Consider the following 26,745-nt stretch of genomic DNA (forward strand, 5'->3'; position numbering starts at 1 on the left):
CACTTAGCGCGTGCACACTTTTAGGCCCTTACAATCGATGGAGGTCAGAGTGTGAGACTCTGTGAAGTGCCCCCCAAAAAACATTGAGTATGTAAATCAGTTCGAAATGCGAAACTACGTGTCAAAAAATGCTTTTCGTTCCCGGAAAATGTTTTCCATAAGTTACCACTGATGATTCTACAGCGCCCGCTATCACGGTAAGTCTGCAACGTTCGTTCAATCCGCCAGCACTTGACGATGCGAATCTAAGCTCCCTCGTTAATATAAAGAATATATTTCATCACCGAATCTCTACATATGGTGACGTCATTGCCACAGAAAATACGTGGTCGTAAGAAAAAGAAAATGAAGCGATCTTACTATCCTTGAAGGTCACGCGACACGCCAATAGCTCAAGTGAGCTCAAGTTGCACAAACAACAAGAAAGTAATGCTAGTATCGAAGACAAGAGCGGCCTAACTCAATACAATACGAAAAATCTGAGAGGAGGCTTCAGCTTCGCATTGAGGAGTGGAACGCGATAGCGTGAGGGAGTCCCGTTGCCATTGCCCTCTAAGAACTGCTAGCCTCTCTTCGGTTCTCGGTGCGTGCCTCAACAATGTCGTAAAGAAATAAACGCCTGCCCGCGTAACTTAGGCCATTTCAAGTTACCCGGCATTACATACATTACATCAAGTGCCCACTACGCCGTAACTGTTTTTTTTTTCGGATCATCTAAGCGTCCACTTCGTGCCCGTAAGACCACACGCGAACCTATGCAGCTACTTTGTTCATGCTTTTGCTGCCGATGATGATTAAATAGACAGGAGCGCTTTGAAATGGGTGGGCCTATGAAACACCTACTCGTAGCACAATTCACATCTATTGACGCTTTGCGTGATTCTACGACTTTGCAACCTCCTTGTCCTTCCTCATTTATTCCTCCTCCTCCTCCTCCTCCTCCTCCTCCTCCTCTACAACTTTGCCACGCAGTATTCCGGAGCCCTCCACTAGGGCGCCTCTCATAATTATATGATGGTTTTTGGACGGTAAACTTCACATATCGATCAATCGATTCCACGCAATATCACACGCATTAAGCAGACTCCTACAACAACACATTCATATTGCGTTTTTCCCCCGAGGTTGTTTTAAAAAATCGTGGCTGCATGGTAAACTACCTGCTTGACACGCACACAGCCTTATTTCTATTCTCACTTGAACCAGGACCACATTTTTATTATACGGACAAGATTATTTTTCGCTCACAACCAAAAACGCCAACTCCAACACCGTAATTTCTTCGAAACGAACGCTTTATCGCTTTTCCGATAAATATATCACGCATTATTGTTTATGGGAGTCATCGCGAGAGCAGAAAAATGAGGTTAGCATAAGGTATCGTTCTATGCATTTCCGATGAAGGCGGAAATGCTGTAGGCCCGTCTGCTCAGATATGGGTGCACGTTAAAGAACACCAGGTGGTCGAAATTTGCGGAGCCCTCCACTACGGCGTCTCTCCTAATCGATAACAAAACTTGGGAAATGGAACGTGGCAATATGGTGGTTTTGGGACGTTGAATTCGGCATATCAATCAATTAATCACCCGTGGCCTTGACGGGGGCGAAAGCAGTAAATCGCATGAAAATTCCACCCATTTCACCGTCGAAGCTGCTGGAAAACTACGCGGCGAGCCTTGTGTGAAAGTATTTGTCCGATACTGTTTTCTCGCTTCACGGGAAGCCGTACTTTAACTGCACTATAGCTTATAAACCATGTGGTGTCAACGACAGGCTGAACATTCGATATAATTGCCACGACGACGATCGTTTGCACCGGCGCAATCGCGAAGTATGCCCGTCCTGCACAAAACTGACTCGAGAACTTGACTTTGATTTGTATCACCGAGGTGACGGGAATTCGTAGAAGGTGTAGCAGCAGCGGGTCGACGTGCCCCGACAATTCTTGCTTTTGCACAGCCTCCGTCGCAAACGGCGTGTGCGCTTGTGTAGTTTCGGCTGGTGTATCTCCTGAAACAACAGTTGTAAAAGGTGAAAACCATTTATTTTATAGTGTGTTTCGCACGCATATATTGAATATCGTACATACCTAAAATTTCAGGAAACAAGAAAGAAACATGGCTGGTGCGTGCGTCATATATATCAGTATAACACGAAAGTAAAAAGTGCCTTCACATAGGTAATGCTTATCGTGTAGTGAATATGAACGTGCATTAGTGTTTGGCAGCTATAGCGCAGTTTGACGGTGATGTGCACCCACGCTGACACCTAGCGGCACATCTGCATCGCGGCAAATAACGCCCCTGATCATGATTTAACAATCCTGGCAGATGAAGCTTTAGGAGCGAAGCACCTCAGCGTCTAGGCTTGTCTATTGTGCGTTACCTGCTGTACCTGATATATGCCAGGACAATGACGATGACGCTGATGACGATGAAAAATAAGCGTTTTAGCACATACACGGTATCTGAGAATGGTTACGACCATGAAAAATTACCTTTCTGCCATGAATGAAAACAAGCGTAAGGCGCGAGAAACCGCGCCTCAACTGAAACGATAATGACAAGCTACTCCGGAGGTGAGGTCGCGGGAAGCGGTGGCACAATGACGAAAACAGCAAGCGCAGTTGGCGTTGACGGCGCGGTAAGCGGCGGCTCAACGGCAACGCCGACTGGCTTGTGCAGTGTATGAAGTCTCGACACGCTCTACGACGCAATTCGTATGGCTGGAAACAACAACCACAAGATAAACGTGTAACCACCAGATGAACGCTTTTGAGCCCTATACGTACAATCAACGATAAATGGTCATATAAATAGCTCGCCATTACTACGCTAAGGGACGTGCGATCCATGCAGGGCGGTAGGCAGAAAGTTTTTTGCGGGTGAAGGCACCATCTTGAATTGGTCATTTTTCGGTCTGTGTGTCATGGCAAAGAAAAATTTTAGGAGGACGAGGAGGGGGCACGGGCTCGGTGGGTCTGGTCCTGACTCCGCCACTCCTCCATAGCCACGCTGTCTAACGCCACGCACTGCGCAGTGAGGGTTCGCTAGTTCGAATCCTCCCGTCAGAAAATACCTCCCTGATTTTTCTGTCCCTCATACATACATGCATATATACACACATATACGGAACATGACGGCGACGCCAACGGCAAACATTTGCCGAGTGTGTTCATATATTTAAATCAAAACAGTTTGATGAACGACGCTGCATGCATCCGCGGAAAATCTCCACGGAAGACTCGATTTGTGCACAGGGCCAACAGGCCGCATCCTTGGCAAGACAGTGTGCTCCGTAGTACACAGTCGGCATGTCGCATGTACTGCGGCGTGCCGACTGTGTACTACTACAACCCCTTATCCATCCACTTTTACAGCAAAAGCTGTTATGATATCATAACTCGGTTCACGTGTGGCGCCGTAGCTGTCCGCCGCTGACGTTGTTCGTAACCGCTATCGGACGAAATAAGAAAATAACTTAGTAAATGAAAAAGACATTATGGACACCGTGGGGCTCAAACCCGGGTCCGCTGCGTGCCAACCCAGTATTCTACCGCTGATTCACTCCGGTGCTTTGGACTTCTTCGCAAACTGGCGGGCTTGATGTCGGGAAAGGAATCGCGTTAATATGAGTAGTAAAGCGTTTAATAACAGCAAAAGAACAACCATGCGTCGCACATTGCGAATAGCGTAACGAGTCGGTCGCCCACTGCTTCAACCCATTACGAAAGCTTCTTCTTGATCACCTAATAACTGTGGCGCATACCCACTATAGGCATACTTCCTCATTGTCGTCAACCACTGCCGAAACAATTGGCACGAAATACCTTGCAAGTGTTTAGCGAATACCACGCTTCTCAGAAGGATGAGAAAAGATAGCATAGCGAATTCCAGCCTACTACTCCGAAATTATGATTATTAACGTCGTAGCGGGAACCCAGCAAGTTTGCTTGCAGCAGATACCCAATGAGTGTTCAGAAAACGCTCGGAAAAGCCGCTCTTCTAGCTTTCGCTGTGACTTTGCTTCTTCTTCTTCTTCTTCTTCTTCTTCTTCTTCTTCTTTTTCTTCTTCTCTTCTTCTTCTTCTTCTTCTTCTTCTTCTTCTTCTTCTTCTTCTTCTTCTTCTTCTTCTTCTTTTTTTTCTTCTTCTTCTTCACATCTCATGGCTCTTACCTAATGCAGGGGATTGGCCGAGTGTTAGGTTTTTTTTTTTTTCGCAATACTACTCGTATATGCTATCGATAGGTTACACAACAAATAATTACAGAATAATGATACTTAAATGTTTAAAAAATCAAGAATTTAGCTCTATATTCTTTTATTCTGACTGATAAATTCTTTTATGGTGTAGTAAACACCCCTGTGACTGTAGCCCAGAGTAGAGGTGCCGAATAATAGAACAACTGATTCGGATGTTTCCAGACCCAAGTTTCAAAGAGGTAGTGCTATGAATCTTCTTCTCAATGACGTATACCGGCGACAGGATAGAAAGTAATGACTAATTGTTTCCTCCTCCTTATAGAAGATACACAGAGGAGACAATGCTTGACTTGCTCTATGCAGGTAAAAGTTGAGGGAGGTAACCCGGTAGCGAAGTTTGGTTATGGCCACTTCCATCATTCTCGACCGCCTTCCGCGCAGGCCTGGCGTTTCTTTTTCTTCTTTTACTCACTCAGTGGGCGCTGCGAACAGGTCGAGCTAGAAATACAGAGTTCATACCGAGGGCGGATCTGTTAGTTCTCAAATCTTTCAGTTTACCGCGAGCCCTATTGTGATATTTGCTATAGCAAACGGTATTGCAACGCCCACGTAGGATGCAAACCCAAAGAGTACAATATTTTACAAAGACATATGTCCAAGAATGCACACGTACAGAGTTCGAGAATGTCAGAACGACAATATGAAATCTGCATGATATATTAGGTCATCAACGCATTATCAACAACCACCATTTAGTCGAAAGAGCTTCAGCAGCTCTGTTCGTATACAGCCGTACCACGCGATCAGCCTTATTTTTCTTCTATTTTTTTGTGAGGCACTGTTCATGGATATGCCCATAGATTGTTTCTAAAAAAATAAAACACGTCATTGTGTATTGCATACAGATGCATGTGGGGAAAGATGTTGGGGGGGGGGGGGGGAGGAAATGAGCACATCGTTCCGCAGCTCGTGCAAAAACATTGTTCTGATATCTGCGCTTGTTTGTGAAGCTTGTCTATAATAGTGACAATATAACGATAATGTATTCTAGTGCAAACTTCTAAGTTTTATGGCCTCGCCCTCTTGGCAACAGACATTTCCTTTTTCTTGCTTCGATTGGAACCACGCGCGACTAGAAAACAACAGTTCGAATTTGCGATGCACTACGCCTCTTGCAGCTGCCGTACGGAAGAGTTTCTGTAGCACTGAAAGCCGGGCCGGTTGGTGACAGTACTTGAACATATTGTAACACAACGCACGACTACGCGGACACAAGAGAGGCGCTGCGGCTTGTTCCTTCTTCTCTTGTGCCTGCGTAGTCATGCGCTGCAGTGTGTTACAATAAGGATGAGTTTCTGCTTCCGCAGAACCCTGATATTGTGCTCTCGCTCATTTCTGGTGGCACAATCAGGTTGACTTGCTATTCGGCACTGGATTTCATTAAAAAATGATCGTGTTTTCAAGGTCGTATAACGTTTCACCCACGACCACGACTGAGCCTCCCCAAGGCCTCTTTTCATGGAGCCACAGACGACTCCATGACTGCACCGAATAAAAAAAAGGTGAACCCGCCCAGTGCGAAAAAATTCCGCGCACAAGAAAGACACTAGGGAACAGGCGCAACTTACAACTATTTATTCGACAACGTCAGGCATGTAATACATGTACGTGCTTCACTATATCCCCTATTGTGCCAAACACGTGTACCTATAGCAAAACAACCGAAGGATGTAAACACAAATGAAATTTTCCGCTGTTATTTTTAACTCTTGGTACTCAGGACATCACATAACTAATGATCACTTTGCGGCAGGATGATTGTCATGAGATCGGACACGTAGCCGAGTATAGCAGAGGGTCTGGTGGCAAGATGGGGGGCCGGGAGTCGTGAATTTCTCAGCCACAAAATGGGATTACCTCGTTGATGGCCGACAGAACGTAAGACCATTGAGAGAGGCCTTCGTCCAGCAGAGGACATATTATAAGCTCACCTTGATTATGGCAGGTGATCGCGTTTATTCAAAGGGATGCTAAAGTCAAATAACAAACTACGTCAGAGTGAAAGCTTAATGTATGACAACGTGTAAAGGCAACATTATCAACATCAGAGCTCTACTTACCGAGAAATTAAGATAAATGCAGTAGAACACATGCACTACGCATAGGACCTTCGCAAAATGATCCCGATGACGTGAAATTTACCACCTACAATTAATCACTAGTATTTAATGTAGCTGCCCTAGATAAAAAACCTTCCGTCTATAGAGACGTAGTAAAATGCTGCTTGTTTGTTTCTGTTTGATTGATGGAAAAAATACCGGTGGACGGCGCGAGTGGTTCGAAAATTCAGTTTTCGGCTGGTTAAACTATAAACTGGACAGGTCTTGCCATCTAGTGAGGCCCACTTGAACCAAACACGTCTGACATCTCAAGGGCCATTGCAAGAGATTGTTCGATTACCGTTGTTGCTGCTGTGGCTTCCGCTACTTCCGTTGATATGTGGGGTTTAACGTCCCAAAACTACCAAATGATTATGAGAGACGCCGTAGTGGAGAGCTCCGGAAATTTCGACCACCTGGGGTTCTTTAACATGCACCCATATCTGAGCACACGGGCCTACAACCCGCTACTTCCGTTCTGCTGCTACTATAGCGTCGGCGGCCGCGCACAAAAACCGGGCAACGTTGTGCACGACCGCAGTGACGTGCGTGAAGTAAGACGTTCTGCTGAGGTGAGTAAATTGAAGTGCGCTAACCCGATTTGGACCACTAAAACTTCATTTTATGTTAAAATAAGCACTTCCTTCGATATATATATATATATATATATATATATATATATATATATATATATATATATATATATATATATATATATATATATATATATATATATATATATAGCTAGCTAGAGGTCGCATGGCTACTACGGCGACATCAAAAAGAAAAAGGTATGACATGACACAAGGTGCTCGATACATTATGATCACTTTGTGTGGCTATATGCGATCACTGTTAAGATATGGCTGTGCCATGCAACAACGTTCGGCCCCGTTTCGATGAAGTGGTGTGAAGGCATGACCTATACTGCTGCACCAATCATAGCTACGGTTGCGCGTGACGTCACTTCAAGAAGGCTGCGGGCTGATGCCAATCTCATTTCACCTACATGCGCTGTGTATTCGCAGATGAGTGAATCGTAGTGAGGCAGCTGTGCAAATGATGCGGTGGTGCAGCGTCACATGAAAATGTTGCTGTCGTCAACTGAGAACATCTATCCGCTACGACTGCTTCTGATTCAAAGCTGTTGTGAAGGCACAGCGGGGTAGCAATAGTTGTTCGAGCTCAATCTCTACTTATTTAAAACGAACTTTGGCAAAGCTACACGGCCAGCTTGGAGCGACACTAAAGAGAACCAGTGAGTTGGGTTAGATTGACAAACTCTACTCTGGCAACTCTGATGTCATATATATGGCCATCATTCGCAGCCGATGAAATCAAGGCTGAAGTTTCATTTTTAAATATCATGTCAGAATATCCGCGCGTGACGTCAGAAATTTTAAAATATATTCTTCATATTTTTTGACACAACCTCAATTAAACTTTCTAAAACCTAATATGCTATAGTTCTATGGCACTCTCAAATGACAACGTACTTCAATTTTGTTGATTAGAAGCTACGTGGGAGCCAGTAAACGCCTTCAAAATTTATGACATCCCGGTGCAGGAATCTCAAGCTGGCGTCCCCGCCCGACTTTTCTTTTCGCTCGTTTTCTCGCTTACCAGGCGTAATTTAGCAGTAAGAATTGTAGTTTTTAGAATTGTGAATTAAGAGCTCAGTTCGCGTTATGTCATCATAAACTTTGGCAAGATCTCGCACCACCTAAAGCGACAGAGTTGTGCGGGCTCCATCCACTTTGAGTCATTGCCAAACAATGCGCTGTTAAGATTAACTATTGCTCTAAAGACATTTCCAAATATGATGAATAGAAAACTACTGTGCAAGTTCGCGTTCAGGCATAAACTACCAACGACTAAACTATTTCTGCTGGAATTTTTATTCTAACGTATTAGTTCCGAAACTGAGGTAAATATGCACTTTCTGACGGCGTGTCCTACAACGTTTACCGTAGTGTATTTATTGCAAGTTCCAAAGTATTTCCTACTACTTTTATAAGAGAATTCTAAAGCCATGGTACATGCTACTGTAGTACGAATCAACGGCTGTAATCACGGTGGCCCTTGAGCCATCTATCGCACCCCAGTTCGCAGAGATAGGCACAGAAGCCTAGGCCACACATGAATCCCCAAAGCAAAAAGAAGGGTGTGGTGTCTTTCAGGCTGATGCTCTCCACAATATTGTCATTGGTCTGCAGGCAGCGCTGCCAGTTGCCCTGGCTATCAGACACCCATTTGTGCATCAAACCGGTCTCCAGAAGCCGGCGTAATCTGCAAGGACAAAAGTTGTGATGACGAAATATGGTCATGGAATGCCTCTTTGTAGTAATGAGAAGAGCCTCCAACGCTTGGTACGCTACTAGCTTGTTGAGTGGTTCCGGGTAAAATCTGAAGCTCACCGTAAATATATTGTAGGTAGGAGATCATATGGCGTTGATTTGTCTAGGTACCTGCTCATAATAACTGAGCCTTTGTGACAGCTAAATGCACCTGGGCAGTTAGATGTAATTGAAGCAATACTGTGCACAATTTCTTAATCTTAAGAAAAAGAAATTATCAGAGATCTTGAGCAATCGTATTTCGCACGACAAAGTAAGCAGCCATGATACAATAGTGGCCAATCAAGACCTTGCGTGGAGGGTCAGCGAGTTTGCAGCACCACGCCGAAGCTGCACGATTTTGTTTTCCCCGGCCGTGTCACCGGCTTTTATACCTTAGTCACTATGCTTTTGAAGTTGTTCACCGCAGGATAGGTGAAGTCTTCGACCTCGGCTAGAGATCGCCGAGTCACTATTACAACCAAGGTGAAAATAGACGCTCTTTTGCTGGCTCACTGTAACATGTTGAAGACACTTTTCCTGCCTGCGAGTTCTCCACACATGCCACGATGACTACGGTCAGTGCTAACACTCCCGGTTTTATACGCACAGATACCTAATGTAGTGTATGGCGAGATAACCGCTGATGTAGTTGAATAGGTAGAAATATAACTTGTCAAAATGGTTGATTAGACGAGTTGGCGATTCTCATTGGTTCGCAATACAAGTGCATTACGAATACGTATTGCGCTCGTATTTTAAACCATCAATTGTTATGGCATCAAATGCACAATTTTAAGGTTGGAAGCATGATTTTGACCAGTGGCAAGTTATCGGTTCATACACTTCCCTTTCTTCAAATTTCTCTCATTCTTAGGCCGCTACAGATAACATCTCCTACACTTTTCTTGTCATTAGTTTTGCTAGTTCTAAATAATATCGTGTCAAACGGAGAAAACAAAGCCCACAATAATCTTGTTGACGCCAATGAAGGCCTCACGTGGCAAAGATTTTCCGGAAAAAGTTCTTCTCGATGAACTTGGAGTAGACGTAGCCGTAGGGCGACCTGTCCAGTGGGTGTTTGGCAACGACGAAGGTGCGGATGTTCTGCCGCTCGCAGAAGCGGGCGATGCGCAGGAGGATGGAGCCTTGCTCCACGAGGACCACGGCCCGGCGCGCGGCCACCATTGCGAGCGTGGAGTCGGCGAAGAGCTGGTGGGGCGCCAGATTGGCACCTCGAGCGCGCGACCGCGCCCACACCTTTTTCACCGCCTTCGAATAGTGGAACTGGGCGTAAGAAAGAAAGATTGAGTCACATAGAGCTGAGCTAGTTTATAGGTATTCAGGCCAGAATAAAACACTTGTTTCTTGTACGAATACAACCGATGAGCGAAGCTCGTTAGAAATTGGACGCAGACGACTACGCGCCTTATCTGGACGCTGGCTTTCGTGAAAGTGGTGGGGTGGGGAGCGGTTTGGGAGAGCGTTTGCTTCGCTCTGTGCCAGGAACGACTGAGCGAGTGACCGCCGTATCCCAGAACGTTCCTTTACTCAATGCTTCACCTTGACTTGAAAACGTCGATGGGAGTGCCGTCTCTAGGGAGACCAAGTCACTGCATATCGGCAATACTCCGCAGCGATTCTTGACAAGCACAGCGCCAATTTCCGTCGAGCAGTGGCGCAGTGCTCAACTCAGTCAAGTGAAGGGGGTAATTCAAGTCGAGGAGCGTTCCTGAATACGAAGGTGAGTGTGCGAAATGCGCGGCGCAGCAATACTCACTTGCTGCCGCACCTGCGCTCACCAGGAACACGCACTGCAGTTATTTTGCTCGGTGTGCTTGCCCTTTACTGGGAGGTTTGAAGGCAACGCCGGAGTGTGGGCCTAAAGAGCTTCACTTCTTAAAAGACGCGGTATGCAAACACGGACACAAGACATAAGTCCAAGACGCCACAAACGCAGACCTAACAATTGAAGAGGCTCTGAAAAGGCGCCGCTAAAAAATGAAAGAGTGCGTGAACGCCAAAGTTCAACGACTGCTCAATTTCGTACGGGCACAGCAACGAAGAAACACGTTTTGTGGTTGCAACTTCGCATGTCTATAATACTCGTAGCACTTATGCGACCAAGCGATCGAATAACTTGCAAAATGGAGAAATCAAATATTGCAGTATTTGTGTCTCAAAAAGATCCCGGCGTGAAGTGGGTTTATAGGTACCGCCTCTTGCTCGGGCATACGCAGGTCAGTGTGTGCGTCTATAATTCCTTTTCCACCACTGTGTGCCTTTTCAGTTGTCAGCCGGGGTTTTCGGAGTCTTCATTTCTTTCTTTCGTCCGCTTTTGCACGCCCTACCTTTTTCTTTAGAGAAAACTGGGAGTTGCGCAAATGAAGATGATTCAGCCGTGAAAGAAAGCTTGCTACCCTGCACTGATAAAGGGGAAGAGAGAGATAAGTGAAAAGAGTGTATAAGGGAAATGGAAGCGACACAAAAAAGCAGCAACAGGAAGGAGAAACTTTGAGCTTTGGGTGGTGGTGAGTCGTATAGGAAAAAAATGCCTTGGTCCTCGTTTAAACTGACCCGTGATTGAAAATAAATGCAATACGCATACGCATAGAAAAAGAAGTCATCAAAAAGGACCATGCTTCTACACAAGTCGCAAAGCACCTGCAGTATAATAGAAAGAAAGAACGGCCCTTTTACTGCTGATACCAATAATACCAAAGCACTAAAAATGTGTTAGTCACTATGTGTTCTTGGAATATTGTTGGGATAAATTTATGTTATAAGAACGCATTTTTCTATACATTCATCGAGTCACGCATATGCTTAATTAAGCTTATGAATAATGGGTAACTTACGTTGCTCCAAGATAGAGCAGCTAAGCAAAATTATGTGATTTAGTGGCCAGCTGCACAACCATAACAATTACTTGAAGAAGGAAGCATAGACTTCAATACTTACCTGAATCAGTTGCGTAAGCATTGGTTTTAATTGAAGCAGTGTCGCCCATATGTAGCCCTTCTCGCTCCTTATTATTACTTGTAAGTGCTTTATGACACCCTTTCTATGTGGTCACGATATCTGGTAGCCGCACCTTCGCATAGTCCTGGAAATAGTTTCCTCCCGGTATGATAGGCGTGAGATAGGGCCTCGCCGCGAGATCGTCTATGCCGTCAACTTCGGGCTTGAAGGTGGTTACAGCTTGTTTTGACTTCAGAAGGCTACCGAAAGTGTTGGCCAATACGACGACAGTCAGCAGCCATACAGTCATGAGTAGTCGCTGCGATGTCTGCACGTAGCGCATCGGTGAGCCTGCAGATAACGTTACAACGAAATTATCGAACGGTGATAAGGTCTTAAGCTAATTTGTCAACTTACTTCGCCCTGAACAATCGCTTCGTTATCCCAAAAGCTAGCGCGCGAAAACCGTGTTTTTTGCATAACACCGTCGACCGAGCATTGTGCTTCCTGCCTCCCCATTCTGTACGTAGTGTTAAGCGACGTAATTTTCTTTCTAATACTTTCATATATCTGTCTAGTTCAACTCTTCACAGGATCACAATAAAACATTTTCAAAAGAGAAAACAGAAGAAACACCGACCAAAAACGAAATGGTCTAAGACACTAAGGCGTTTTGTTGTTCACATAAGAGTCACCTCCTTTCACAGCCACATATATTATGATGATGAGCCTGAATAATGGTGGTTGAGCCCCTTGTAATTGGTGCCCAGCTTTCAGCCACCCACTTGTTGCTGAAATTCATTACAAGAAGCTCAGTCATTATTATTATTCGTAATTATCAGCCACATTGTGAACAAAGTAGGGTGTTACGTCGGTTCTTCCTTACAGGCTAAATGGGTGTGTATGTCCAAATCTTTACAGACACGTAGTGCGCATTTTTTGTTTATTTATTTGCAGCGTCTCAAAGTTCCAAGAGAAGGGTTTTTACATCGCAGGTTTAATTGTAGTGGGTGCCCTAGGAAGAGCTTACAACATCTAATGTGGTGCGCACAGGAGTTCATTGATTCACTGCCAAGTGGAGGTGGGTTGCGGCGAATCAGAAGGCATTGCGAACAACGTCTGATTACTATATCTAGTTGTGCCCTTAAAAGAGAGTTTTAAGTATCTTTTATCCTTATAAAACTAAAGGAATCTGCATTACCGGACGTAGACGGCATTATATTATTGCTATAACGACCTGTGACAAACTTTTCTGCCATTTTCTCCCGCATTTTTGAGAAATTCTTATCGAGAGCACAATGGCGAAGCCAGGAGAGGGTACTCGGGAACCATGCCCCCCCCCCCCCCCCACACACACCTTTTTTTTACTATAGCGCTACAGGCGCCCAAGCACAGATGCCTGCCGGGCCCCCACTTCAAAACAAAAATGCCCCCCCCCCCCTACAAAAAAACAACATTTCTGCCTACGCCCCTGCAAGAGGATGGTGAATAAGGAGTGCAACCTTTCTAAGAGGGTCACTAAAGCATTGAGAACTGCTCTACAACACAAACCTCATCTTAAAGGTAAACTTAGCACTCATCAACTCACATTGTTAACAAACGTTATATATAAACAATTAAGCAGCCTTTCATAGCATTATTAATATATCAATCTACTATGCCACGAAATAAATGTTTTCTCTGGGAAGCTGTACAGCTTTATGAAATAACTTGCGTATGAGAATCTGCTCAATCATATATTCAATGGCCGATTCACAGACATCAACAACGGCTACTGGAGGCAGAAACTATAAAGAGTATGACTAATGAGCGTGCTCGATGACGTACTTTCAGTAAAAAGCAAGCCAAACAGCTCCCAGCCGTAGCCATAGGACCAGTTGAAAAAGTTGGTGCACTTTCTGCGCCGAGTTAGCATTGTCTTCCAGCGACCAATAGCTAGCAGTGTAGACAGGCATATGATGCATCCAAAAACACCAATCCACACCTGAAAATAGAAGCCCAAGAGTAAAATATTAGATGCGAAGCAGCTCTTCGGCTAGCGTGTAACTCTGCCCCTATCATCCGCACGAACCCCTTCGGCGCAGGTGTTGGAGCGGTTCCAAGTAGATCAAATTGCAGCTGCATGTTGACGTCACTCTCTCGCTCCCACGAAGCAGCTTTCGACTCCTCCACCCGCTTGCCACAAACTTCTCTCCCGCTTCACCCTCTACACCATCCATAACGCTCGACCACACGTCAAGTGAAAAGTCCGCAGCAGCCGTATGGACGCGGCCTGCCACTATAAATGGCTAGCAAGCTGCGTCCGAATGGCTGCTGAGGACGTGTGATTAAATCTGTCTGCTCCTTCGGCTCGCTTATCTGCGGTGAAACTAACAGGAAACCAGGGTGTAAAATACAAATACACCATGCAGGAAACCCAACCCCCTACAGTGTCTTTGTGCTTCAAGGAAACGTTTACTCGAGTAGGCAGCACAACAATAAGAGGCTAAAGCATTGCGGAGATTTAAACACCACGGTGCGCACGGATATGATGGTGGGCACGCTGGCACGTAGTCGGAGAAACGTTTTCAAAATAGCGAGACGGTGGCTTTTGGTGAGGCATGGTGTACAGAGTACATACACTTATACGCGTATTTTTTCGTTAAACGCACGTTTTGAGCAGAATAGGCATTGAAAGAGCTTCTATAACAGATAAAGTTTATTACTGTTTTGACTGCGGCTTTTGTTGTTTGCAGTTTTTTCCGTAACTACGTATAACTAGAGACGAGAGTACTCCCTTCCACCGGTAAGAAAGATCACCCAAATCTCTTTGTGAGAAGCTTCGTTAAACTTCCTTGACGTAAGAGAGACCACGTGACAAGGGCCGCATATCCGTTGTCGTAAAGACGAGGGACTTAAACCAAGTTGGCGGGTGCCCTTGTGACCAGGGTATAAATAATCGTATTGCTTTTCTGGCTAGAAAGAAACAATATCCTGATCTACGAGGCTTGTTGTTTTAGCACCTCTGTAATCTTCCCTGTAAGTGTAAAAAGACTTGAATGTTTATGCTTGCAAAGATCTCAAAAGTCAATGCAACCTCCTTCAGGGTCCTCGCAAGTCCAGATAATTTTTTATGGTTAGTGCCAAGGAGGCTTAAAAGAAACATTTTTTAGCCACCTTGGTTGGAGCTCTGAAACACCTTCTAAAAAGCGTTCAAGACACTCTCCGTAAGCTAGTGAATGAATATAGATTATGTGATTGAGCTGCAAGCAAAAACTTGCCTCTATTGTACTGTGGCTATGTAGCAACCACTGTATATATTGGGTTTTAAATATGCAACCTAGCAGAATAACACAACTCGAATCTTTGTACGACACCAGAGAATCGCAACGATTACCTCATGAAGTGACATTGCGTTTTCTGTGAGCACAATATTCTTGTAGCTTCCCAAGAAAACAGTCTCTCTTTTTAAACTTTTGTGTCCTTCAAATACATTAAGAATGATTTCAGGGACGATTTGTGACAGAAGATCAGCACAGTCATCGTTAGCCTCCGTGTCGCACTGGGAAAAATCACCACTTCTTGAAAGTTTAGCGACTCGAAATATAAACCTACAAGCTTGCAACTTTCTCTTTGAGCTCACTCACTTAAGCATTACCAAGTCTATTAAGCTTCAATATCACAATTCATACTTAAAAACTACGAATAATGACACCGACATGAACTACCTGCGCATGACTCACCTCCAGGTCGAAAGCGTGGATGTAGCTGAAGGCGTCAAACTGGGGCGGCGAAGAGCTTGACAAGATACTGAATGGTATCGTATCGATGCACGGACCAAAGCGCACGATGGGGAATCGCTCGTAGCTCAGTGCCATCACAGACATGGCGACGTCAACTTCCTATAGAACGTCACAAATAGGCACTTTTTATCACGTAATAAAAAAAATCAACCTAGCAAAGGACCTAAGTATGTTCAAGTGGTTACGAACCACCCTTCTCGCTTGGTGAAAAGGCGTACCCCGTGGAACCCGAAGCTGCCATTATCTTAGACGCCCTCTTTTCCTTACAGAGGCCTGTGCTCCGAGCTGCGGGTGCCTCTTTTTGACATCGAACAGCAGATGAAATGCAAATGGGCAATAGCCGACATAACTTGAGAGCAACGTTTGGATCAGATGCGCTTACTGTCACGGGATACCACTGCTTCCCACAGCGTGCACTATACCTTGCTAACATCACAGAGTGAGCCACACTCGTGCACAGGAATCGCAATGGAAAATAGCGATTGCGTTCTGTCGCAAGCGCTCAAGGTCATGACGCTCGATGATGTAACTTCTTTCCCCTGTACAACAACTCTCTATATATATAGTTTTCAGTGCGCTCGTCGGGATGAGATAAAACATACGACCAATTTCTGTGACTGCTCCCCTTCTTCATGGATTTGAGAAATTGTTGAGACAATCGATTCACGAGGCCATAAAAACCGATATCGAGGAGATTCGATGATTATTCGAAAAGGAGGTTCATGATCTCTTTAAATATAAATATTTGACACATACAGCTTGAGTGAAAATAATGTAAAAAAACCTTTAAACTGTTTATGCAAGCTGTAATAAAAATTCAATAATTGTGCTTATCACGCGTCCACGCTAGCAAATTTTTACCCCTCTGTGGACACGGCCGACCATGCCAGTCCAAGTCCCATTCGGCAAACGTAAGCCGTAGTTGTGTCCTTCTTCAAGCATGTACCTAAAAAAAAAAGCCATGTTGTGATTCTGCTCTTCCTAAAGCTATGCCACAGAATCAAGACATCGTGAACTGCCATCCTAAATGTATGGCTACACAAATAGTCGTCAAAGAATGGCCAATAAAAGCTGCGACTTGGCAGATTAATTATAAAAAAACTTCTCAAACATTTATATTTGTGCGTGGATGACAGTAAGATTTCTCCAGCTCCAGGCTGTACCGTCCCTGTTAGAGGAAAACTACACACTTCTACAGAGCAGAAGAAAAACTTGACAGACGGCTGTATATTTCATTTCCAGCTTTGTTCAGTGAATGGTTGCTTAGTTTATTAAATAAAAATATTTAGAGCTCAATAATTTCGTTGCACACAATCCACTACATGTTGTGCCTCTGTATAGGATCCCAGGTCCGGTTGACCTGTTTTGCACAGCCTGGGGGACTGTTGTGCCTGGGGGACCCCCAACAAGTGTGTTGCAAATAAAGCGGATTCTGGAATATAGATAACTGATCCCGAAGTGAAAAGTCTCGCAAGTAGGTTGACACGTTTGTTAGATGTTCATGAATCCAATTTCTCCACAGCACAGGGATGCCTATTATGTGCAAGTTTGCCTCGGCACCTGTTCGATTCTTTGTAATCGACTCCACAAGATTTAAACGCCCGCGAAAAGCAGTAGAGCCTCGTCGACGACTAGGAGGCGTAAAGTAATCTGTTAAGTTCACCTTCCAAGGTGCACTCAGTCAACTCAGACAGAGAACAAACAGAATAAAATACAAAACACACGACGCCGAGCGCACTTCTAAAGATGAATGAACACCAACTAACCCACCTTATAGCCCTCCTTTAAATATGGTAAGCTTTATTCTCGGGTATATTTCACAATTGAATGCGGAGGCCCATATCTACTTCATTGAACAATACGCACGTGAAGTTTAAGCTCCTAGCCATAGCGTTGAGAGCGTTTCCTCCAGCACCTTCCATGTACAGCTTGCCATCCCGCCGTGCGGCAGTTTGGTACGGAGGCCACTGAAGTAAACAATAAAAAAACACTGAGACACGACACCAGCCTACGCTTATGTGAACCTCACGAAGCACTTTTGAATAATACAGCTTTCACCTTGTGGTAGGGGAAATTCGGCAGATCCCACGCCTTGTAAGAATCACTTCTATGCAATGCAACCGGCGAGTGATTGACTTTGTTGATTTTTTTTTTGGCCTTGAGCCAAGCATTGCGAAACTAATCGATGTTTTTTTTGTAAGTGTAGTAGTTCTGTAGACAGCGTGGCGTTACCAGAGAGGTCAACTACACTATGGCGTTTAAGAAATACTATTCCTATACGTGTTTATGCCTACTGTCAATTTTAGTTCAGCCTTGACCACAGGTCTAAAAGTCAAATTAAAAATGGTGTCAAATAAAGCGGCAGCGTTGCGTTATTGAAAGATTTAAGTTAAAGGAACGAGAAATAGTTGAGTGAATAAACTTTATTTAAAGTGAAGCAGTTTTCTTTGGGCGAGGTGGAGAGAAGAAAGGATTAACCTCAGCTCTTTCCCACCTTCCGTCGACGATGATGGCGGTACCCTAGAAATTGCTCTAAGATATATTTTGAATAATTTACTGTAATCACCTCAACAACAACGATTACAGTAGGAAAACTATACAAAGAAAATGCAACCACATTGCTGTGGAAACGTGCACAAACTAGGAGGAATTGTTCAGCAGTTTGTCAATAAATATAAATGATTAAAATACTGAAATTTATTTAGGTTAATTACAGCATTACACACCAACTCAGAACATTACGTTAGTAAACGTAGATTATAGAATCCACCTGAACATCAAAATTCTGAATAAAACTTGAAATTCATCGATGACACTGATGGTGTTTTAAATTTGTGCGCTTAGCATGTACATATGCACAATATTAGGCGGATTATCCCAATGAGCGCATTAATTCTAGCACCAAGCATTGTACTATATTATTCCACCGCTTCTTTCACCAGCGAAGCTCGTCAAGCTAGCCGCAATTTATGCGGAGAAAGCTACCATCATCATAAATAGATATGTGCCACACAAGTTGGGTAAATCACGCTAAAAACAACTTCCAGAAGAAGACTTCATCCCAAGCTAACTAACACAATTAACGATGGTCCTAGCCTGGTACTCGGAGACTTCAGCATGGGTACGAGTAAGCGGGATTGGGTAGACACACATGGCTGTGAAGCGACGGCACCGAAGCGAAGACCCCGAGTACGTGCAACGACCGAATATTAGGAGACTGTAAAGACTATAGGGGCTGCGAGCATACCCCGAAGTGATGGAAGGCGTGCGCTAACGATGAAGTTCGCCTGCAGATTTATGAGAGATGAATCGGTTGGTTTCAGCACCAGTCTCTGTCTTTGGCGTTTGGACAACCGTGTCGTGCCTGTGATTGTCTTAGGTTTAACTCGAACCTCTCAGCGCTAAGGATCAACAAGGAAACAGCCTATCGTCACTTAGCTTTAGTCTAGCGACGACCTAGATGCAACCTAAAGGCAACCTGAGTCACCTAGCTAAGGCTTGGAAACAATAACATAGGAGATACCAGTTTATAGTCTTCGAGATTATACAGTTTTGCTATTCCAAGCCTTGTGGCGCTTAGTGCTAACTTTTTTTTTTTCGTCTTTATGATTGCAAAGACCACTATTGAGCGGTGTTGTATGAACACTTGACATCCGAAGTTAAGAATCAGACATTTAAACAGTGTTTGCAAGGAAAGATGAAAACTCACCAGTGTTGAGGATCGCATGCATTGGCAACACTGAAAAGATGAACGAAGGAACGGAGTGCGCGGCCTTCCGGGTGTACTTGTAGAGTGCCGCATATGTAATGGACAGTCCTGAAGCATGTAGCTATTACGATGTTGCCGCTTTTAACGAAACCTTCTCATGTGATTCTAAACCGTTTAAAATCCTACACCTAAACACGCGTAGTATCATTAGAAATAAAGAGCAACAACTTAGTGACCTGTATGCCTCAATCACCCACAACTTTGATATTCTGATGTACACGGAAACCTGGTTAACAGAAACGGAAAAACCACCACATTTCCACGGTTACTCATATAATGGTTTCGTGCGGTCAAACGGTAGAGGTGGTGGCATAGCAATTTATGTTAAAACGTCATTAAGGCATGAAATTATTTCTGAGTGTTCAGTAATAAACAGCAGCGTTGAATGTATGTCGGTTCGTTTGCAGAAATTAATAGTTGTAGTAATATATCGACCACCAATGGGCAACAAAATAGACTTTTTTGAGTCTTTAGAGCGTATGCTTTCTTTTCTATGCCAATTTTCGACGCCTTTTGTAATAATGGGGGACGTGAACATAGATATGTTATCGAGTAACACTGCAGCTAAAAAGTTTATTGAAATCATACACTCCTTTGCATGCACCAATCTTATCACGGAAGCCACAAGATTAACAGAAAAAAGTGCAACTTTACTCGACATATGTGTAAAAACATTCATTCCCGAGACTGTTTTTCTAGACTGCTAACGGCTGACGTAAACGACCATTTACCAATTTTTTGTTTACTGCCAAATATGCAAGTCAAACGCGAAACCACAGTGGAAGCCTTATCTCGCAGCATTAATGCTGCAGGCTTGGAAGTGTTTCGCTCACATATTGAATCAATCGATTGGACATGCGTGTTTGAGAAGAGAAATCCCAATTCAGCAAACGAGGCATTTTTTGAAAAACTTGGACAATGTTATAATCAAGCATTTCCAATGACTTTGCGAAAACCAAAACCCAAACGTGCAAGGAAGCCGTGGATTGATGAAAACCTATTGAAAATGATTAAAACAAAAAATAAAATGTACCACACAATTGTTCGGTCACGAAACTTGGAGGCGTTGTCAGAGTTTAAAAAATACCGAAATAGGTTGAACACCGACTTAAAGCGTGCGAGGGAAACATATTATGAAAAGTTATTTACGAAAATAAAAAATGACTCTAGGAAGGTGTGGGACGAGGTTATAAGAATCTAATGTCAGAGAAAAAAGAGCCACCACCGCTATGTTTTTATACTAATGCAGGTACCTTATCTGATAGTGACGCAGCGAATAAGATGAATTATTACTTTGTCACCAGTTCAGAATATAAAAACGATAGTAATATAGGTCCCTGTGTTACATTAAAAGAGTGTGGGCTTATAAACTCCGTGTCACTATCCCCAGTGACATCAGCGGAAGTAATACAATTGATAAACCAGATTAAAAATAACGTAGCCGCTGGCTTTGATGAGATCAAGTCAACTCCCCTAAAATACGCAGCTGATATTATAGCTCCAATGACTGTTTATATAAAAAATAGAATGTTCGAAACTGGTATTTTTCCAGACAGCCTAAAAATAGCGAGACTGTGCCGTCTTCAAGGGTGGTGATAAAGGGCTATTCACAAACTACAAACCAATATCCGTTCTTCCTGTTTTATCTAAGGTATTTGAGAATGCAATAAACGTACGCTTGTACAAATTTTTTGCCAAGTACAATGTGATCAGTGAGGCTCAGTATGGTTTTCAAAATAATAAATCTTGTGAAGCAGCTTCGCTTAATATTAAACATGAACTGATCACAAACATCGAACATAGACTGTACTCACTAGGTTTGTTCATAGACTTTAGAAAGGCGTTTGATTTGGTATGTCATGAAGTACTAACGGCTAAACTTAGCAAGTATGGTGTATGTGGTGTGGTTCTTGAGTTAATGAAAAACTATCTAACAAACCACCATCAATATGTTTGCATAAACAAAAGTGAGTCCACTTACTTAAACATAACAAGAGGAGCACCACAAGGGTCAATTCTTGGTCCTCTATTGTTCATAATTTATATAAACTACCTGTGTGATATCCCATGTTCTCCCAAGTTAATAATGTATGCAGATGACACTAACATATTCTTTAGCGGCACATCCATTCTAGAGCTTGAACACCAGGTTGACAACTACCTACGAAAGTTGTCCGCGTATCTTAGTTTGAATAAACTGCAACTAAATGTTAGTAAAACGAAATACATTGTCTTTGCCCCACCTAATAAGCCGCGTAACGATAGTTCAACTGTTTTATTTGAGGGCAAAGAGATAGAGCAAGTCAACAACCAGAAGTTCCTTGTTGTATGGTTTTCTGAGGGATTGACATGAAACACACATATAGAAAAACTAACGGTAGAACTCAGTAAAACCGTTGGATGTTTATATAAGCTCAGCCCAGTCTTACCAAAATGGTTACAAATAGAATTACATTACGCCCTTTTCTACTCTAAAATGACACACGGTATCGTGGTATGGAGTACTACTACACAAACAAACTATCAAAAATTACTAGTTCTGCAAAAAAGAGCTTTGCGAGCATTCGAGCAATACCATGGTATTATCAGGGACTTGAAAACCAAACCACTTTGAAAAATACGCATTACTAACAATAACAAAACTGTATCATTTCAAACTTCTGCAGTGGATTAAACGAAACAAGCCTCAGTGTCTTCAGAACCCGCCTGACAACACTCATTATACTATGCGTCAGCAACGCGGGAAAATCCCAGCAATAAGGACAAGTTATGGCAAGCAACACGTTCAGTATTAAATACCCACAATGTTAAATCGGTTACACGGTCTCATAGATTTCAATTCCGTACCTTCGAACACCATCATCAAGTCCATCCTAATAAACCATGATATTGAGTATGCTTATTAAAGTTTCTTTACTTGATTTGTTACATCCTATCTATCAATTTGAGTTATGTGTTTTAGTTGCTTTTCTTATGCTTTATTTTGCATTCTGTATTGAAGTTTCTTTTCAGGTGACGCTTTTGTGATCAAGTGATTTTTCTAATGTTTTCCCTGAAATAGTGTGACAAGACCATGCTAAACTTTGTTGTGTTATGGTTTATTTGATGTGTTATTTATTTATTTATGTGTGTTATTTGTTGTGTTATATATTTATTTCTGAAAACATACGCGACAGATTGAGCGGCCTGCGTGCTAAACTGTATTTAGGAGCAGAGGCACCATGTCAGGCTATATAGCCTTTAGCCTCTGCTCCAGATCCTGTAAGAATTTCAGGACAAAAATAAACTTCAATTCAATTCAATTCAATTCAAAAACCTTCCCCTAAACCATTTGTTGTTAACAGTAAGGTTGGCTTTCTTTTTTGTTTGTTAGTTTTTTGCTACCATTGCCCTTACAGTAACGGTGGGAGTAGTCCACGGACGCAAGAGATCCGGTGTTTAAAAATGATTTGCTTCGTTGAAGTGGTTCTTAATAAGAGAATACTTCATGCTATCAAAACGCACAATCAAATGTGCAGTCCTACATCAAGATTGCTTGGAACGGAGCATTGCGTACAGCTTTACTATCAGTTGAATAGTTAGTAAACGGAGCCGAAGAATTAATTATCGGCGAGAAACTTTGTGAGTTCTGTCGCTGGAATAGCAATGATATTTGTACAGTTAAATTGAGTTTAGCTATGCTCATTTACAGCGAAAGTCAGCCAATGATGGGCGATGATAGCACCCATAGGCCGAACCAACTAGCGTCCCCCTTGCTCTCCATTGGTCCTTCCTATGGCCCGACTCATAACGTATCGAAATTTCAGTAAAGCTGGCTGCTCGGGAAGGAGCTCAATAAAAAATTGGCGAAGTTTCTGCCAAAGCGCGCTAGCCTCAAAACAGCGAAACTGAGCGATTTTGAATACTTATACGGTTGCCTTAGCTGGGGGACTAAGATGTTTGTAGTACGGCTGCGGTGGCTGCATTTCCGATAACGGCGGAAATGCTGCAGGCTCGTGTGCTCAGATTTGGGTGCACGTTCAAGAACCCCAGGTGATCGAAATTTCCGGAGCCCTCCACAACGGCGTCTCTCATAATCATATGGTTGTTTCGGGACGTTAAACTCCACGTATATGTAAATAAAAAAATGTTTGTAGTTTCCTTCTTCTACATTGCTATATAGGTTTTCACTAGGTGATCCTAGGTTGTCCCTACATTGACTATCAGTTCATAGATGTTCGAGTTAAAGCACAGATAGTGGCAGACACAACACGGGCATGTCATTGGGGACGTAGCCCTTCCATCGTTCTGGGCTCTTTCCGTTGCCGTCGTCGCCTTTACCGTTGCCAACAATTCTCTCATTGTACCAGTGGCACAGCCGAAGGGTGGCACTCTGGGCCCGTACCGGTACCCCCCGAAACATTTTCTCGCCATGCATAAATAGCGCAAAATGACCATTTGCCTGCCCCCCCCCCCCCATTTATATTGTTACGTGAATGTACACGCGATACCAGGCGTTTCAAGATATATTTACACCACGCCAACGCGCAAGCCAAGATGGAGAACAAGAGCTGAAGATGATGATCCTTCTTACCCGGGCGCATACCCACAAAGGGGCCCTGCACCAAAATCATGTCGTCTTTCTCCACACCTAGCTAACCGCTTTTGTGGGACATTGTCTTATAACATAACCCCCGGGTGCTGAAGCACCGTCTCGGTGCTTTCTATGATGTTGCCGAGTGGTAAAGCTTAAGGCGAGATACATGAACAATGTCTGTAGATAGTGAAGGGGGACACCATCTTTCCGACGGCTGTCGGAAAGATGGTGTCAACCGGTAAAGTTGGATCACGGCCAAACACGAGATAGAAAAGTGAAAAATCAGCTGCATCGTGGCGTGAGGAATTATAAAAGGTGCCCCCCCCCCCTCACCTCTCAAAAAAGAGTTATTCATACAACATTGCATTGTGCGGACTTGGGTCTTCGGCTCACTGGCGTTCCTTCGTTGTGGATTGTTGGGCATAATGTTGCCCTCTTTTTTCAGTGGAAGCTACGAGTAGCAGGATAAACTCAATTTTTGTGGCACATACCCCCTTGATGACCGTTTTTTGATTGGCCTCACAGTGGCTTATATTCGGTAGACCCCACAAATTAGGGCTATAGCCTAACAGCCTCGCTGTGTGAACGTTTCCCTGGATTTTGGCTGCGCGCTCTTTACCTTAAGTCTGCACAGTGAATCTGCAACCGTGGCCTAATGGTTACGGCGCTCGGCTGCTGAAACAAAGGCGGCTGATCGAACACGGCCGCCACTGTCGCGTTTCAATAGAAGTGAAAGGCCAAAGGACGGGAGCCGGTGTACGTTAAAAAAAAACCCAGGTGGTCGAAATTACCCAGAGCCCTTTATTGCAGAAGCTTTGGAAGCCTGAGCCGCCTTAAAGCACAAAACACCACAAGTTCAAATCATGACGCTGTTTTTTTTTCTTTTTTTGAAGTAGCAAGAGCTTACATTTTACTCTTGTAGCGACAAGAGAAGGCTGGCGGATGATATCCCTTTAAAAGAATGTACCGTGTCTGACAAAAGCCTACCGCACCGATATTACCAAATATTTCTACTAACACGTTCACTGGCTGGAAGAGTATGCAACGGCGTCGCTTATTTACAATTTGCGTTGTGGCCACGCTCCCATCAAGCATGAACGGTAATTCTAGTGATATATATATTTAGAAATATAAAACTTGACAAACACTTCTTCTTTTATTTATTTAGGTTAAATGTCATCATGCACACACTTTCTAGCATATGTAGTGCATAAAACCCGCGTATATCTGCAATTATAGCTGTGTTTGGTACTAAGAAGACTAACACTCTGCGAGAAAATAAATGTTGGCTAATGAGCATTTTCTGGCGTAAGTCGGTGAAGCAACTGTAAAGTTTACAAATAATACTTTTCTTTGAGTGCCATTTTTTTCATGCACAGTCTCCACGTCACGAGTCACGCTTTATCTATAATGTTTCTTTTTATACTGAAGGAAGCAGTACACTGACATTTCTGGTATATTTGACGTTTGCGTAGATCATTTCCGTATGTTATTTCTTCAATCGTATGTACGTTTCGTACATAAGTCAGTAGTTCTTCGCATGTCTGTGGTTTGAAGAACGCCTTCACAGGAAATTCGTCCAATGTTGTTGCGCAGCATTTATAGCACCAATGTGATCGTTGAAATTAGAAGCTGATTAAGGCACGTAGCCAGCGTAACAAAAAAAAACAACTGCTCTGAAATATTCAAAGTTTTCGATTATTGTTATTAATGGTATAAGCAGTGTTTCGTTCACTGCTTGCACTGCTATCTAAGCATAAAAAGGTAACAATATTTGTTCTAGTTACGCCTACTTAAAACATGCTAACCTCTTGACAACACTTTGTCCATAGCTTCGTTTTGCGGAGGCAAGAAATACACGGGATGACAGCTCGTGAATTGAGTGTGGGCACGTTTTATTCACAGATAAAAACAGCTTACACTAACGACATTCTTTCAATGTAGGTATAATTGACTCCCTACCAAGAAAAAGCCAGATTTTTTTTGTAACTGGCAAGGCCCAAAGACAAACCCTAAAAATCGGAAACAAGTTTAACAAAGAACGGGCAAAATTTTCCTGTATCGTCCTAAGACAGCACATGTACATCGACTTGATCAACCACGAGTCATTTGACTATTAAAAGCGAGCGGCGGACGTCACCACAACTTGGACTGTTTCTTTTTACATAGATATAGCTTACAATTTTTCGCTGTCACAAGATTTTACTAATAGTATCCCACTGACAGCCTTAAACCAATCTTTCAAACACAAGAAGAAATAAAGCAGCTCTGACATGCTCTACTTACGTGATGAAACAGCACCCTGAATGGCCTGTCGGTGCCGTCGGTCACGCTGAAAATAATCATACCGGAGCCATAGTTGTTCATGAGGTAATTGGAATGTGCACTTGAATCGTTCTCGTTTGTAGAGCTCGTAGATATGGGCTGTGACTTATCGTGCCAAAACGCAGTCTGACGATATTTTCTTATTACATCCGCTGAACTTATCGTTCATAGCATGTAATAAATATAACTTATAAGGTTGTTGCTACATCAACCAAGACTACTCAATGCTTGCACTAGCGAGAAACAACTTATGAACCAATTCTTCATGCTCTGGTATTGGCAAATAGCAATTTCAAAGTTAGTATCTACGTATACTCAGCACATCGGTTTATCCTTCTTCTAAACGAGGTATGTTTATGCCACCGAGCATGTATCCCTTATTACGACGTGTCAGGCGTATTCCTCATTACTGTAGGGACACCATTTTAGTTTATATACGCAATTTTCAGTTATGTTTCTTTGGGGTATGTTAATGTTTTTTTTTTTGTTCCACAGAATTTCACACTATAGCTTTCTGAAAGTATACACTGTAGTTAGAAGGAAGTTACCTGTCTTTAGCGTCTGTTTTGGGTGCTTCTACTGACATATCGACTAGTTTCTTGAGTGCAACCACTCAAAGTAAGCGTCAAGTGCGT

The 26,745-nt window shown here is 43.3% G+C and overlaps 1 protein-coding gene across 1 annotated transcript; it reads right to left on the reverse strand.

Annotated features, from left to right (window-relative positions):
* Positions 1–8,236: 8,236 nt before the first annotated feature.
* LOC142814537 (glutamate receptor ionotropic, kainate glr-3-like) lies at positions 8,237–26,160 on the reverse strand. Its single transcript, XM_075893387.1, has 8 exons — positions 26,072–26,160; positions 17,307–17,407; positions 16,302–16,386; positions 15,381–15,539; positions 13,486–13,642; positions 11,792–12,009; positions 9,698–9,984; positions 8,237–8,650 (listed from the first exon to the last, which is right to left on the reverse strand). The coding sequence occupies exons 1-8, from the start codon at positions 26,150–26,152 to the stop codon at positions 8,419–8,421; spliced, it is 1,320 nt and encodes a 439-aa protein (XP_075749502.1). The 5' UTR covers positions 26,153–26,160; the 3' UTR covers positions 8,237–8,418.
* Between the last annotated feature and the right edge of the window lie 585 nt (positions 26,161–26,745).

This window comes from Rhipicephalus microplus, chromosome 4, assembly GCF_043290135.1.
Source record: "Rhipicephalus microplus isolate Deutch F79 chromosome 4, USDA_Rmic, whole genome shotgun sequence".
Lineage (NCBI taxonomy): Eukaryota > Metazoa > Arthropoda > Arachnida > Ixodida > Ixodidae > Rhipicephalus > Rhipicephalus microplus.